This window comes from Pelophylax lessonae (genome assembly GCF_965119305.1).
Source record: "Pelophylax lessonae genome assembly, chromosome: 4".
Lineage (NCBI taxonomy): Eukaryota > Metazoa > Chordata > Amphibia > Anura > Ranidae > Pelophylax > Pelophylax lessonae.
This window is the reverse complement of record NC_138771.1, coordinates 564,374,583-564,392,183: the sequence shown is the minus strand read 5'-3', so window position 1 is coordinate 564,392,183 and position 17,601 is coordinate 564,374,583. Positions and strand designations below refer to the sequence as shown.

At 42.4% G+C, this 17,601-nt stretch overlaps 1 protein-coding gene across 1 annotated transcript in view; it reads right to left on the bottom strand.

Annotated features, from left to right (window-relative positions):
* ATP6V1B2 (ATPase H+ transporting V1 subunit B2) overlaps nt 1–17,601 on the bottom strand; it is a 61,675-nt gene that overhangs the window by 9,940 nt on the left and 34,134 nt on the right. The window contains exons 6-12 of the mRNA XM_082254277.1: nt 16,486–16,625; nt 8,720–8,821; nt 2,968–3,065; nt 2,712–2,835; nt 1,307–1,457; nt 1,106–1,188; nt 924–1,028 (exon numbers count right to left, since the gene is read on the bottom strand). Coding sequence (XP_082110403.1) covers nt 924–1,028; nt 1,106–1,188; nt 1,307–1,457; nt 2,712–2,835; nt 2,968–3,065; nt 8,720–8,821; nt 16,486–16,625 — 803 coding nt within the window. The remainder of the gene's footprint in view (nt 1–923; nt 1,029–1,105; nt 1,189–1,306; nt 1,458–2,711; nt 2,836–2,967; nt 3,066–8,719; nt 8,822–16,485; nt 16,626–17,601) is intronic.

Here is a 17,601-nt window from a genome sequence, read left to right as displayed (position 1 = left end):
GTAGCTTTCTCAGCTGTAATGGATAGGAGGATTTAGAGCCGCTTTAAAGCAGAACTAAAATAATCAATAAAATCCATTTCCCAAAGAGTAATATTTGGGGCATGCCTCTGGTGATATTTTGTCAAGTTGACCATGTACTTATGTCAGCTCTCAAGCAACTTTCAAATAGCTGGTGTCATAGCTGATCACATGTACAGCACTATGGCAAGCTGCAGATCTAAACGGAGGGCAAGATGGCATCATCTACAGTTGTAAAAGGATAGGAGGGTTTAGTGACACTTTAAATACATTCTTTTGATTCAGCAACAAAGCACCACTTGCAGGTCAAAAACTACACAAAGGGATACCCGGTTCAAAATTGTGGTTAGATTTTTTTCAGCATGACAGCTCTGTAACCATATTGCTTTCAATTAAGCTTTGAATTCAGCATTCCAGAAAACGTCTAACCTTTGAAATACCTTAGGACAAAATGGCTTGCGTTGCATTTTTGGGGCGTGTGTATGCCTTCCGGTTCATTTACATGCATTTTGCTGCATTCCATAAAAAATGGAGCAGGTTCTGCATTTGTTGACTGCACTGGAACACACTGCCCCTGGAATACATGGAAAATGCTGTACATACATTTTTGATGCAGAATAAAAACAGTGGACTGCATCTGTGTAAACCAGCCCTGAGTGTATCTTCAGATTTGCTTTCTTCCAAACAACACGTTTGCAAGAGAGGTGAACCTTGCTGCTTATCATAGGTCTCAAATACATAAAGAGGAAAATCCCTTAGAATCTATTACTGACCATTACACAGGTTAAATCATTTTAGGTGTTCAGCTTGAAATATTTTATACAGATTCTCCCCATAAATGGCACGTGCCACATGCTGCACAGTGAGGACAAACTAGTACATTAAGAGGCATGAGGATCACTCACCAGCTGGTTGGACACATCTGAATGGTCCTTTCTGGTCATCCCTTCACCAATGGCGGACTTCATCAGACGGGAGAGTGAGGGCAGTACATTGATCGGTGGATAAATCTAACAATGAGAGTTTGTTAACAACTACTCTGTAGGAATAGACACAGATCAAGAGACATTACCACTTCCCCGCTTACCTGTCTGTTGTGTAGTTGCCGGTCTACATAGATCTGTCCTTCTGTGATGTATCCTGTCAAATCAGGGATGGGATGGGTGATGTCTGCAAAAATCAAAACATTCAATGTCAGATATTCAGTAGCTCCAATATTCTTTCGTGTATTCTGTCTCCAATATTCTGAAAACTAGTCCAAGCTCTAATATGCATAGCACACACTGACCATCATTAGGCATAGTAAGGATGGGGATTTGTGTAATAGAGCCATTCCTGCCCTCCACACGTCCAGCTCTTTCATAGATTGTGGCCAAGTCAGTGTACATGTAACCTGGAAAACCTCTTCTACCAGGGACCTCTTCTCGTGCTGCTGACACCTGGTGGATAGAGCGAAAACAGCAGATTTTCAATACAAACTTCCAATCTCAGAGTGGCTAATATTAGTTAAGATGCAATACCCTTCTGTTGTTGCCAGAAACGGCTCCTGCTGAATTGCCATTTAGTAAAATTAAGTCAATAAGTGAATGGTGCTTAAATTTCTAATTATACCTGTCTGGAGAAACTCATGGACCCCATGCTGCATCCTTCTGACAGAGTAAATGTGACTTGGGGATTTTTGCCAACACCGTATTAAAAGCATGCTATACTGGCATGATTTAATTACAATACGGTGGATGTCGGATATATAATGTCAGAACTCCACAGCATTTGAGAACGCAAATTGTTTTTGGTTGCTCTAGTGACATCCGGGATCCCATGTTAGGACTAGGATGAGACAAATCACTTCACACTGGTAATCTTAAAGGATATTAATTACAATCAAATAATTCTCTCAATAGAAAAACGTGTACATTTCAGTTTACAACTGACCCCCCGGCACCAGGCTACAACTGAAAGGGAACAGTGAGGGAGATATGCTTGCTTCACTTAATTTTACTAGTCAGATGTCTAGTCAAAAAGCTGCAATGTGTTAAACCCTCCCTTGCAACTAATGGCCCGTACACACGTACCGATTGTGGGCCGTAAATATTCGGCCAACGTCCAATCAGCCGATTGTCAGCTTGTTAGTATGATGCTTCCGACAACCGACTGCGACTTTTCGGCCGACAAAATCTGGTGTGCATGCTATAAAATTTTTGTAGGCCAACAAAGAACGGCCGATTGTTCGTCAGTCAGTACAGATTTCAGCTGACAAACAGCAGATGAGCAAGACTGGGCATGCTCAGAGAAGAAAAAACACACGGAAAGTTAACCATCACATGACATCACTTCTGAAGTTGGTTGTTGTTGGCCGACAAAATTCATGTGCAGCCTTGAGCACTTTTCAACCAACACAATAACACTGGACAAAAGACGGCCAATCGTTCGGCCGACAATCGGTACGTGTGTACAGGGCTTAAGTCATCATTTTATGCTGCTGTATTGTGGGAGGATAAACCTCGCCCTGAATATACTGACTTCAGATCCAAAAATAAAACCTTCATATATTGGCTAGCTTTATTTACCATCCCAACCAAACACCACTGGACCAATAACAGGAGCCATGCAAAGAATGCATTAAGGTAAAAAACCTGCTCCCTTTACAACTTTACACTTGTGGGATACAAGTACAATTCTTTTGAAAAGCTTACCTCTCTCAGGGCTTCAGCATAAGAGCTCATGTCAGTCAGAATGACCAGCACATGCTTCTCGCATTGATATGCCAGGAACTCCGCAGTGGTGAGAGCAAGACGAGGGGTGATGATACGTTCAATGCTGTGGGCAACACACAATATGAACTGCATGACCTTTTCCTATTAACCTCAGTACATCAGCAAACACTACGGCCAACAATGAGGCCTACTTTCTCACCCATTCCCTGCCAGCAGCACTGGGTAGCACACTTACGTAGGATCATTGGCCAAGTTCAAGAAGAGACACACGTTGTCCATTGATCCGTTCTCCTCGAAATCTGACTTAAAGAAGCGAGCTGTCTCCATGTTTACCTTAGATAAAAAATACATAAATGTGACTATAGAAGACGTACATAAATAAAATAAATCATTAAGAAATGGGAAATTGGCAAAAAGCATGCTGGAACATCAAGGATATGGGAGTGCCACAAACCAGCAGATTTAGAAGCTTTATTCATCTGCTGGTAGGAAAGACTATCAGTTTTAAGACCAATTTTAAATTCACTACGAATTTACTTATGATCCTATCACTTCAACAATCTTAATGTTGCTGGTTGTATACAGATGCAGCATAGGATAGAATAAACTACTGTGAAAGGGGCTTCAGATTACTGTCGGGATAATACATAAACCTTAAAAACTACACCCGAACCTACTCAAGTCTTCCACCTATGCTTCAGATGTAAGGAAAAGGCTACCATTCTAAACAATCCTTTGGGAATGTCCATCCCTTAAAAACAACCAGGACAATTATTTTTTAACTCAGGAGCTGTCCCAATAAATATGACAAGGTGTGGGATGTCAGGTTAACCTCCACCTTCACCACTACTTACATGTAAGGAAAGTACTATTTGTTGTTCTTTGTTTGCATAGGGGAATATATCCATGTATTGGTTGTAGCCGTCATCTTATTGGATTATGGACTATGGACTTTCATATGGACTATTCCTGACACTGGAGCAATCGAGCCTGTTATGATCATTTTTACATCGGTGTTTGTGAGTAGCCATTTTTTACATGTTGCATAAATAAAGCCTATTATTGAGGATAATGCGCTAGGTCGATGCGCCCTTTCTTTGTTTCTTTTTGTCTTGCTATATATTCAGATGGGTTTTACTGAATTCAAAGTGGGATTTGTCACTGATCTTTGTTACGATTGGTAGCTTAAATTCATACAAATATAACTAACCATTATGTCTGTGTACCAAACTCTGTACCTTTTCGCTATTTTTTTTTTTTTTTTATGCTAATGTTGAGCATGTTGGATGCTTTACTGATTTTTCTCTTGCTTCTTTGTCAAAAAGTCTTAAAAAAAAAAAAATACTGGAACTTAGAAAAGGTAACAAAAGAATTAAAAATGCGGACCAATGCATCTGTTATCCGACGCCTAGACAGCAACAGTAAACTGAGCAATCAAAGACCGCTGATCGCTCAGTTCTCAGTGAGCCAATGACTGTTAGTCACCGACCCTCTGCTCTGCCCCTCACTGGAGTGCTGGGCTGTGACTGACTCAGGCTCTCATTGGCATGCCAGCTGCTGGTCGGGAATCTGGGTGGATCCCATCATTAAAGTCGGGATCAATACAGAGCCTGGACGGGCACAGTGATGTCAGCCGACAGTGGAATTTAGCTGAAACCGGGTACAGGTGTGCTGAACAGAGAGCACTCCTGTGACCCACAGGAGAAATAAGGTCAAAATAGCTCTGGCCATACTTCTCCTTTAACCAAACTAACTAACTTGAAGACACTCAAATTATAAAAACCCCATAACTACCACCTACCTATGACCACTTCAGCGGTTTGGATGTAGTATATCCAGAGGGTGAAGAGTTAAGCACAAACTTATGGCTGCAGTAGCAGATACACGAACATGCCTGTGCTTGTTTCCTTCAGCTGGGAGTAAAGTGCAGGCAGTGAGGGGCAGTCACTATTCAGACAGTTGTAGGATGTTAGAACACAATAGCTGGAAAGATCTGCTCCTGTGTGACCAATTCCTGGCTACTGCATGCTGCTCGAAAACTGCAGGGAGGTGGTGGGGCAAGGCATCATACACTAGAGATGTACCGAAATTTCGGCAGCCAAAACATATTGTTCGAAAATGGTGTTCTCTGCATTTTACCAAGAGAAAAAAAAAGGTGCAGATAATGGTGCCGAAAACACACATTTTTCTGTGCTTATGGTGTGTTTTTAATAGGTCAAGTGACTCAAAAACCAATTGAAGCATGTAACATGGGTGCTGCATTTTTTAATGCATTTCAATGGGGAGGTGCGGTTTTTTTTAACTGACCAAAAATGCAGCAAGTAGGAATTTTAACACAATGGAAGCGTGAAGACATAGAATTTAAAGGGATACATTTTTCTTGAGCTTTGCTTGCACTAAAGGTGCCAATACATTCATATTCATTTAAATTCAGGATACTAAAAAGGTCAAATAGATTTATATAAAAATATATATATATATATATATACACACACACACACACACACACACACACATATAAAAATATATATACACATACACAGACACACACACACACACACATTATCTCACAAAAGTGAGTACACTGCTCACATTTTTGTAACTATCTTTTCATGTGACAACACTGAAAAAATGACACTTTGCTACAATGTAAAGTAGTGAGTGTACAGCTTGTATAAATGCAAATTTGCTGCCCCCTCAAAATAACTCAACACAGCCATTAATGTCTACACTACTGGCAACAAAAGTGAGTACACCACTAAGTGAAATTGTCCAAATTGGGCCCAATATGTCATTTTCCCTCCCCGGTGTCATGTGACTCGTTAGTGTTACAAGGTCTCAGGTGTGAATGGGGAGCAGGTGTGTTCAATTTATTATCTCTCTCATTCTCTCATACTGGTCACTGGAAGTTCAACATGGCACCTCATGGAAAAGAACTGAGGATCTGAAAAAAAAAAAAAAGAAATGTTGCGCTACATAAAGATGGCCTAGGCTTTAAGATTGCCAAGACCCTGAAACAGCTGCAGCATGGTGGCCAAGACCATACAGCGGATTAACAGGACAGGTTCCACTCAGAACAGGCCTCGCCATGGTCGACAAAAGTTGAGTGCACGTGCTCAGCATCATATCCAGAGGTTGTCTTTGGGAAATAGATGTATGAGTGCTGCCAGCATTGCTGCAGAGGTTGAAGGCATGGGGGGGGGGGGGGGGGGTCAGCCTGTCAGTGCTCAGACCATATGCAGCACACTGAATCAAATTGGTCAGCATGGCTGTCGGCCCAGAAGGAAGATTCTAAAGATGATGCACAAGAAAGCCTGCAACCAGTTTGCTGAATACAAGCAAACCAGGCGAGTACAAAGACAAGTATCTTGCCTAAAGTCAAGCATGGTGGTGGGAGTGTCATTGTCTGGGGCGCTATAGTTCATTGAGGTTACCATGAATGCCAACATGTACTGTACTGTGACATACTGAAGCAGACCATGATCCCTTCACTTCGGAGACAGGGCCGCAGGCCAGTATTCAAACATTATAATGACCCCAAACACACCTCCAAGACGACCACTGCCTTGCTAAAGAAGCTGAGGGTACAGGTGGATTGGCCAAGCAGGTCTCCAGACCTAAACCCTATTGAGCATCTGTGGGGCATCCTCAAACGGAGGGTGGAGGAGCGCAAGGTCTTCAACATCCGTCATGATGTCATTGAGTGGAAGAGGACTCCAGTGGCAACCTGTGAAGCTCTGGTGAACTCCATTGCCCAAGAGGGTTAAGGCAGTGCTGGAAAATAATGCTGACCACACAAGATTTTGACACTTGGGGCCCAGTTTTGACATTTTCACTTAGGGGTGTACTCACATTTGTTGCCAGCGTTTAAGACATTAATGGCTGTTTGTTGGGTTATTTTGAGGGGACAGCAAATTTACACTGTTATACAAGCTGTACACTCACTACTATACATTGTAGCAAAGTGTCATTTCTTCAGTGTTGTCACATGAAAAGATAATAAAAACATTTACCAAAATGTGTGGGGTGTACTCACTTTTGTGAGATACTGCATAATATATATATATTTTTTAAACTGTCATTTTCGGTTTTTGGCCAAGTGCATCCTGCATTTTCGGTTTCTGTATCAAAAAATGCACCTCTAATAGATACGCCCAAATTAGATTAATTTCTTTTTAACATTTGAAGCATGCCCATGTCCTCAAGTTGTTAATGCTAAAATTCAGGCAAACCACTTAATATATACTTGGGAGCGGTCTCAACCACCAAGTGTTTGTAGTGTTCTTCAGCCAATCCTAATATCTTAAGGATAAGTTCACTTTCGGACAAAAAAATGCACTTTTTTGCAGTTAAAAAATGTGCATTAATAATTGTATTTTTAGGAGCCTGTAAAGCATTGCATCAGTAGATCATGGGTGCAAAGTCAGGCTCTTGTATTCTGTCGGTACACTGTCTGCCCGTACCTCAAGATACAGGCAGGCAGTTACTGAAGTCCAGGAAGCTCAACTGAGAGCGCTCACCCAGCATCCTCGCAGTTCATAGAGAACTACAAGCCATCAGGCTGCAATGACTGAAAGTACTTATAGGCATTTTTTTTTCACAGTAGCCCCACATGCTCACGATTTTTTCAAATTGTGACAGTGACTCAGGGAAGGGGGGAGAGGCTGCACCTGCTGGAAACGTATCCTTTAAATCAGACAGCACAACTAAGCTGACAGTCCCCCTTTTATTCTACCGCAGCTATAGCTTAGGTCATCAATTTGCCTTCAGCATGTGACCGCACAATGAGTAAGCACAGCAGCAGACTGAGGAAGCTCTCTGTCCTCCTGTAAGTATTCTGTTGGCAAATGCTCACAACAGATCCCGGCTGGCTACTATTTCTGCCTTCTCCCAGTCTAAGTGCTGCTGTACAGAGGATTACAGAAGGCTGATAGATTCAGGGCACCTGAACTTGCAACATTTAAAATACACTTGATTTTTTATTTAATACATAACTGCCTTAAATGTTTTTTTTTTTTTTGCATCTGCCTCGAATAATCACTAACATCTCTTTTTTAATGGATAGTGTAGGACCCACTGATAATGGGGTACTTTGACGCAGTAGTGGGCTTGAGCACGATATGGCCATATGGTGGGACCAAACCCCCATTTTTATTTATGGACTCTCTTCAGATTTGGTAGTAATTTCTTTTGCATTTGCGCGCTATTCTTTTTTAATAATCACTAACAATTAACACTATAATCTAGAAAGACGCTTATTCTCTTTCCTAAAGTTGTAAAAGAGGAAGTAAAAAACAAAAAACAAAACCTGTAAAGACAAAAGGCATAATAGGCTAGTATGCGTCGCATACTAGCTCATTATGAAGTACTTCCCTAAAAATGAAGGCCCCGCAGTGCCGACAGGACGGCAGAAATGTACGGCAGTCCTGCTTCCTGGATTGCGTCCTCCGGTCATCCGATTGGCCGGAGGCGCGATTACATCACTCCCCTGCATGCGCGAGGAAGCCGCCGTTCACGGCACTGGGCTCTGAAGAAACGGCACGGGTGGCCGTTCCTTCAGAGTGCATGCGCCAATGACGTCATCGGCTGCATGCACTGTAAATATCTCCTAAACCGTGCATGTTTAGGAGATATTTATAGCACCTATAGGTAAGCCTTAATATAGGCTTACCTATAGGTAAAAGTCTTTAAAGTGTGTTTACAACCATTGAAAGCAAAAATTTGTGTGAGGTTAAAAAAAAAACAAAAAACAAACACAATCTGGTGAAACGTTTTAACTCATGTGAATATGTTCACTTGTTTTAAACTGGTTCTCTACAATTTATTGCACCAAGTTTAGTGTAAATAGTCTGCGCAGCATTCATTTCATCTAAAAATTAACTTAACAGTGGTCGACAACAATGAAGTTTTACACAAGTGTTCTCTGCACTAACAGACTACACTATTAAACACTACAGACCCTTTACTACATTTTGTCAAATGCTTACCCCCATAGCAGCAAAAACAATGGCAAAGTTATCTTCACTGTAATCCATAACATCCTTGGATTTCTTCACCAGGCCTGCCTGGCGACAGATTTGTGCTGCAATCTGGTAGGATACAAGAAAAATGAAAGATGAGTACATACGTATGGTTGCTATATAGCTTCCTCCAAATGCTCAGAACTCCCTAGGCAAAAGTTTAAACAGTGGCATTTGCTATTGTCTGAAAGGAATGTATAGGTGGTTCAATTTTTACATACATCGAAAACAGATCAGTCTAAATCTTCGCAATGGGAGTTACGGCTACAAAGCATGTTTCTATTTATGGTTTTCAAATATATATGTACAGTATATGTGGGCAGACACCTGTTATAATGAAGGCTGTGCTCCCTGTTTCAGTGACACACCATATTTATACTTTACTGCTCCTAATATTGCACATTTATGAGTCAGCTGACTTACTCTAAGGCCCCTTTCACACCTGTGGGACTTGTCATGCAACTTGGGACTGCAAAGTCGCATGACAAATCCTACTCCATGATTTCCAAATGAGTACTGTTCATATCTGTACGACTTCAAGTCTCAACGACTTCAAAGTAGTCCATGCACTACTTTGGTCTGACTTTGATGCGTTTTGAGGTGCATGGACCTCAAGATTACGCAGGGATTGCTTAAAGTCCAGTAAAATTCGCACAACTTTCAGGTCGCACAAGTGTGAAAGGGGCTTTACACTCACTGTGTGGCCATTTTAGCTCGACAGGCATAAAAAGTTTTCAGTGAGCACATATTTGCAGTTTTTACTGTAATATTCACCTTAAAACAGATTTAAACCCCAAAGTACATCTTTGAGTTAATTTCAAAACACATTTGTAAACCCAAACAATGTACTTAACAAATGTGCTCTGTGTTCCATTCTGAAGCCCACAGAGGACAGTATTAGAAAAAAAGTCAGAGCCTGGTCATGTGACCTGTCAGTTTATGACTGGAAGTTTAATGTATAAGTGAAAGGGTTTTAATTGTCTTATCCTGGGCTATGCAAAAGTCAAAGCACACCTGTTCCAGATGTATTAAGAGACAATGTATGACTAATCTAATCATCCTGGCATTTATTTTTTAGATCTACGTTAATCATATCGGGCGATAGCTCGGGCATCTGGGTTGCATCATTCTGGCCCTTAGGAATCAGGGACATGATAAATTCCTGGGACTTTGCCAGAACACTGCACTGAACATGCTTTCCAAGTTGGGGGAAAGCATCTCTTTAAATTGTGTCAACTATTTCTAGTGAATCCATCATGCACAAGGCTTTCCACTGAGGGCAGCAACGATATTGTGGAATGAATACCCAGAGTAGCGACTGGAGAGATGTATTGTCCTCAGTTAAAGAAGTTTTGCAACGCCTATAGTCTATGTTCTGTTGGAAATGGGCCTGATAATCTGGGAAGAAACAAGTCTGGGTGGGAGGGAATGTCACAAAGGCTTTTATAATCTGGGAAGAAACAAGTCTGGGTGGGGGGGGGATGTCACAGAGGCTTTTAGAATTGTGAAATACACAGTGGTGACATCTGTGGTTTCATGCACCATGCCCCTGTTAGGGGTCAATATTTTGGAAATCTACGTGTGTGCTTAATACGAATTGAGTGGGCAAGGAACCTGCCGCATTTGTTGCCATATTCATGAAGCAAATGTGACGGAGTGTAATTTGTTCAGGACCAGGCTTGGACACATTGTGAGGTTTTATTTTTTTCTGACTTTTGGATGTCAAAGTGGATATGGCAGATGACATCTCTTTTCAGATGTGTGGTTTGAGCCATTAATGTACCTCTAATCATACACTTGATCATCTAGCGGTATGTAGGGAGCGGAATGTTAACAGAGCTGTGGTCTATCAAAAAAATAATTAGAGTTTGTTGTCAATGTCTGTTCCTGTGCAAAGACATCGGCAAGTAAAGATTCTTTAAAATGGAAGTCCAAGTTAAACCTATCTAAACCTAAATCTAATTCATTTTTAATCTAACTCTCACGCATTGGATTTTCTACATACTTGCCTGTAAAATCCATTTCTTGGAGTACATTACAGAACACAGAGCAGATTATATTCATAACTCTTTGGGTTATGCGCCACCTATAGGTGAATGTACACTGGTAGATCAATCAAACAGGAAGTCCTCCCTCATATAACCCCTCCTACACAGAAGTACCCCCATTTTGTAGCAAGCAATAAATTCCCAAAAAGGAAAGGGACCTCTATGTCCTGTGATGTACTCAAAGAAAATTGGATTTTCCTACATACCTGTAAAATCCATTTCTTGATTGTAAATCACAGGACACAGCACAACTATTTGGGATGTCCCAAAGCAATGCCCTTGTGGGGAGGGAGACACCATCACAGAAAATGCCAGAGAAGAACCTGCTCTGCCGTTTGTAATGCGCTGAGGCAAAAGGCAGTATCCTCTGAGGTTTTGACATGCACCTGGTAAAAACACTGCGAATGTATGAACCAAAGACCAAGTAGTGACCTTGCAAACCTGAGTCACTGACGCCTAATGGTGGATAGCCCAAGATGCATGATTAACTGGCGGATCCTATGAGAAATAGTTGCCCTGGATGTCGCCGGCCTTTCCAGAGCTCTTCTGGCAGCACACACCAGGATTCCAGACCTGTGCTGACAATTCAAGTAAACCTTAAAGCGGTAGTATACTAATTTTTGTAACTTTTATCTACAGGTAAGCCTATATAGTAAGGCTTACCTGTAGGTACAATATCTCCGAAACCTGCACGGTTTAGGAGATATGTGCCCTGCATGCAGTTGCTGACGATAGCGGCGCATGCGCACTGAAGGACCTTCAAAGTTCCTTGCCGGGAACTTGCCGAAAAGTGAAACTCCCGCGCACATTCGCGGGAGTGACGTCATCGCGGCTTCGGCCACTCACAGCGCCAGAGCCGCCGAACCCGGAAGAGACGCCGAGGGAGCATGTCAGCTCCCACAGCAGTGTCCGGAGGTCCGCGTCAGGGCTTCGTTTTAAGGTAAGTATTTCATAATGAGCTAGTATGCGATGCATACTAGCTCATTATGCCTTTGTCTTGCAGGGTTTGTTTTTTTTCAGTATACAACCGCTTTAACCGCCCGAATTACAGGGTCATCTCATAAAATGTAAAGATCAAAAAGGTAATTTTTTTCAGTAATTCAATTCAAAAAGTGAAACTCCTATTTTCTATAGATACGTTACACACAGAGTGAAACATTTCAAATAATTTATTTTTAATTTTGAGGATTATGGCTTACAGGTAGTGAAAACACAAAATTCAGTATCTCAAAAAAATAGAATACCAACCAATAAAAAAAAAATACGATTTTTAATAAAGAAATGTTGGCTTACTGAAAAGTACATCCATGTACAGTATAGTTTGCACTCTATACTTAGTCAGGGCTCCTTTTGCATGAATTACTGCATTAATGCTGCATGGCATGGAGGTGATTAGCTTCTAGAACACCTCAGCAGTGCCACAGGCTGATCGCCTCCATGCCGTGCCACATTGATGCAGTAATTCATGCAAAAGGAGCCCCGACCAAGTATCTTATGTAACATTCTATTTTCTGAGATAGTGAATTTTGAGTTTTCACTAGCTGTAAGCCATAATTATCAAAATTAAAATGCTTGAAATACATCACTCTGTGTGTAACATTTATATAACATATAGGAGTTTCACTTTGAATTGAATTACTGAAATTACCTTTTGGATGATATTCTAATTTTAGGAGATTCACCTGTATATCCAGAGCATGCAGTAATCTTTTCTTGAAAAATTGTGGACTAGGAAAAAGAAAGGCAAGACACTGTCCTATTTCCAGTGGAAACTAGAAAACCACTTTAGGCAAGAAAGATGGAGGACACAATCTTAAAGTGATTGTAAAGTCTTTTTTTTTTCCTATAAAAACAAACATGTTCTACTTACCTGCTCTGTGCAGTGGGGTAGCACAGAGCAGCCCAGATCCTCCTCTTCGCGGGTCCCTATTCTGCTCTCCTGGCCCCTCCCTCCTGTTCAGTGCTCCGACAGCTCCCCATGTCCATTCATACATGGAGCCCAGACCTGGCCCCGCCTCCACTCAGATTGGCTGAGACAGTCAGCTAGCCAACCAGGAGAGAGAATCTTGGATGGCTGAGACACTCCTGGACATCGCTGAACAGGGAGGGACCTCAGGTAAGTGTTAGAGGGGCCGAGGGGGGGGCTGCTGCACACAAGTTTTTTATCCTAATGCAAAGAATGCATTAAGATATATAAACCTTCTGACTTTAAAACTTGTTGAAAATGATGAAAGACCAAGAACAGCTCCTTGCATGAAAGAACCGCCAGCCAAGACATTCTTCTTGGCAAAGATATAGTAACCAAAGAAGCCACCCTCCAAATCAAAGGACTAACAGTTTCTGGAATTGGTTTAAAAGGTGGCTTCTTCAAGCGGTTGTAAACCCTATTAAAAAAAAAATAAAAAAAAACCTGCAAGACAAAGGCATAATGAGCTAGTATGCATCGCATACTAGCCCATTATGTGTAACTTACCTTAAAACGAAGCCCCGACACGGACCCCCGGACAGCGCTGCCATGATCCCTCGTCGTCTCTTCCGGGTTCGGCGGCTCCGGCGCGCTGATTGGCCGGGAGAGACGGCTCCGGCGCGATGATTGGCCGGAGCCGCGATGACGTCACTCCCGCGCATGCGCGCGGGAGTGATTTTTCCGGCAAGCTCCCGGCAACTTAATTGAAGGTCCCCCCGGACCTTCAGAGCGCATGCGCCGCTCGCGCGAGCGGCTGCATGCACTGTAAATATCTCCTAAACCGTGCCGGTTTAGGAGATATTTGTACCTACAGGTAAGCCTTATTATAGGCTTACCTGTAGGTAAAAGTGTCAAAAAGCGGGATACTACCGCTTTCAAGGACAGCCAAGACTAAATTCAAGTCCCAAGGACACAAGTGTGGCCAGGCAGGAGGAACAATGGTCTCTGGAAAATATGGATAGGGACAAAATCTGACCCTAATGGTACTTAAGGTCAATCTCATTTCCCCTACCGATTGGAGAAAGGAAAAAATCTCCCACTCACATTTTTCCACGGGTGCCATTTCCTGGCTACACCCCAGAAATAAAATATTACCAAGTCTTGTTATGTAAACTCCCTGAAGCCAGCTTCCTGGCATTGCACAGCGCAGAGATAACAGGACCCAGGACCATTAGGTCTGGCTGGACCTGAAGTGACCAAGGAGCGTCCCTCGCAAGATTCACTGTGTCAGTGTACCAAGCCCTCCTAGGCTAATTCCGCTAACACTATTATAGTGTTACCATCTCCAGGATTCTTCGCAAAAGATGTGGCAGTAGTTAAAACAGAGGGAAGGCATCAATTAGGGAGAACTGGTTACCAGTGGGACTCTCATCCCAGACACAACCTGTCCAACTTGTTGTAGAACTTGGAATCCAGTAGATCCACCTGCAGAGTTACTCAACGTTGGCAGATTGCCAAAAAAACACCTCAGGATGCAGAGACCATGCGGTCATGACATTAGCTGCTGAAGACTGGAAAACCCCCCTGCCATTTTTCTATACCCGGAATATGTACTGGCAAAAGACGGCACCTGTTCTGCCCCAGACAAAATGTGGGTCACCTTCCTGAGCTGCACGACTCCTGGTGCCACACCCTGGTGGTTGATATATGCCACTGTAGGGGCATTGTCGGAATGAACCTACGACTGGTTCGTCCAATCTAGAGCACTGTTTAGTGGCCAACAGTTTCACGATACCGATGGGCGCTATTTTCTCCTATGGAGACTAGGTCCATTAAATTGAAGCGAATTTCAAAAACAACTAGAGAAACTGGCATCAGTGATTATCTTCCAAACCCCTGAAATGAAGAATTTCCCCTTCTCCAGATTCCAAACAATCAACCACCAATTTGAGCTCTGCAATACCTCATGGTTTTGGGACTGCTACCGGTTAAGTGTTCTAAAATAATGAGCCCAAAATTTCTGCTCCAAGAGCCAATGCAAGGCAGAAGACTGATGACTGTGGCAGACCCAGAAGGTCCCAAGAGGCGTACATAACCTACCAGGTTTCTGTTGGCTAAAAAAACAAAGCGGACAACCTCAGAGATCGCTCTAAAATCCTCGGGCCCAAGATATTCTCAACACAGCAGCCTCAGATGCCTCCCTCACTCAGAAGGGCAAAAGCTTACAGCACCTAGTATTCCCGGGCAGTCTCCCATCCAAGTACTAACCAGGCTTAATTCTGCTTAGGCTCTCATCAACAGCGATCCTCAGATGCACCCGACACCACTGGCCCCATCAGGAGATGTAAACACTGCCAGATCACTGTACCCAAGAGCGGGTGGCACCTGCCTACCCCGGCTGCCTCTCCCTTCTGGAGCCATTTAGCTAGAACAGTTAAATAATGTAGCAAATATATTAGCCAAAACCTAATACACAGTCTCCAAATGATGCAGGCCTAACAACGTAGGTCTACAGCTATGCACCCATGTAGTGGTGTAAGTACGCAGGTACACAGTTATGTAGGTACTCAGGTATGCAAACATGCAGGTATACAAGTATTCTTCCCATTCATGCATTTATGTATGCAGTTTAATGGAAATAAGGACATATGTATGCAGTTCTATGCAACATGCATTTGAGCCAGCTTGCAAGCATGCATTTATGCAGGCATGTATACTATGCTGCATCTGACCAACTGCACCTGGCCCCATACTAGTTTTTAGGATTAGCGAAGCACATATGCATCCTCTATGCTACTTCAGAGCAGCATAAAAATAAGCTCCTGCAGAACAAATGCTCGCTATTCTGGAGTACACCGATACCCGTACAGGGGTGTATCGACAGACAGTTGTACAAGCCTCTCGGATTAAGCAGTAAGTATACCTTTATGCAGTAAATTATGAGTTATCGGGTCACGCAGCTCTCCTCTAGGAAGTACTCATCTCATTATGTAGCCATGGGCTGCAGTTATGTCGCAGAGGCCTTATTGATACATCAGCCCATATGGTCCACAAAAAATGGCTGCCCTTCCACTTCTTGTCTATACTGACCGCACACTGCCCCAGTGCCCCCCGGGAGAAAGACCAGTCAGATCTCTCAAGAGATACTGCAAATGCAGACTTACCATTCCTGATGCAGGAGTTGATCATAACAGGAGTTCAATCTTTACCCATCACAGCAGGTTTTGTAATTTAAAGGACCCTTCAAGGACTGGGTACCCTTCCCTGTAGCTGTATAGCACCCTGTTGGAATGTCCCTTGGTCAGAACACAAGGCACAGGATTCCATTATGCAGGTTCCCGCGCTATAAGGCTGCATTACAGGCAAACCTCGCATTCTTCTCTTTATCCATCAAGACTCAGGGTACCATCCATTTTAGCTAACAGCTTTACTCAAATGGAACCAATTGACGTTCACGATTCTCAATAGAACCGTTCCAGACCTTCAAGTATGCTCCAAGAGCACACGTAGCACATTAGTGACCACCACCCTACAGACAAAACTGAGGTATTTACTGTGTAGGAGGGATTCTATAGGGAAGGACTTCCTGTCTGATTGATGTAATAGTGTCCATTCACCTATAGGTGGCGCATAACCCAGATAGTTATAAATAAAACCGGCTCTGTGTCCTGTGACGTACGATAAACAAATGATATGATTGCTCCATTTTATTTGCTACTGTATCATTTGTAGAGATTGGTAGCTTGGCAACTACAGATAAGGTAGTGCCACAAACTTACCTCATTGTGGGGAAGACCAGCAGCAGAGAAGATGGGGATCTTCTGTCCACGAGCGATACTGTTCATACCATCGATCGCAGATATGCCAGTCTGAATCATTTCCTCTGGGTAGATTCTGCACTGTGGATTAATGGGCTGTCCTGTAGGGAGGGCACACCAGGGGCAATGAGACATCTAGCATGTTTATTGCTACAATGGCAAAGTCAGGCCTAGCAGATTCATAAAAAACGTATGGAAAATGTTAAACTTTTAAATACACCTGAATATGTGAAGTGTGTACCTGGTTTTTACAGGTACCTGCTCCTAGTTCCAATTCACCCCCCCCAACGCAACCTTTTAGGACACATTACAGCTGCCCACAGTACATGTTGGCACTGAGTACCCAAAGACTCAGTTTAGGTGACCATGGCGTCTGACCCCCGGACACACGAATGTTCTTTTATTAAAAAGTCAGCAGCATTTGTGGCTGCGGACTTAATTTTTTTTAATACATAGGTTGAAGAACCTCTAAAAAAAAAAAATACCTGAGCTAATCTTTTTCCTAGGGTACAGTACTTTGCCTTCTAAAAGAATGCAACAAAACTAGAGATCATACATATATCAAATAAAGATCATTACATACCCATTTAATAAAAATCTATGCAAAAGTTCTAAACAATAAAAATTGACCTATGGGCCAATTCATACCAGAATGCAGTGTGATGAAACATGCAGGCTTTTACATGTTAAAGCATATTATGGCTAAATTACCCTTTAAATATGAATGGGATGTAATGCACCCCACTAAATGGAAAAACGAATGCTGCATTTGTTACAGCCTGACGCACTACACATTGTGTGTTGTGGTGCGCTGCAATGTATTGTAATATAATTAAATAGAGGAAAGTGTTGATGGGAAGGAGTTTGTGAAACTTAATAGTGACAAAAGGTGTCCTCCTGGAATAGTTAATATAGGAAAAGAAAGGGGTATGTTTGGGACTTCGAATACACCTCTACGTACATTTTGAGATATATTGAACCAAACCATTATCTAAAAAAAAAAAAAAAAAAATGGGATTTTTGATTTACCGTAAACTCCATTTCTTAGATGTTAATTGACAGACACAGCTTCAGATC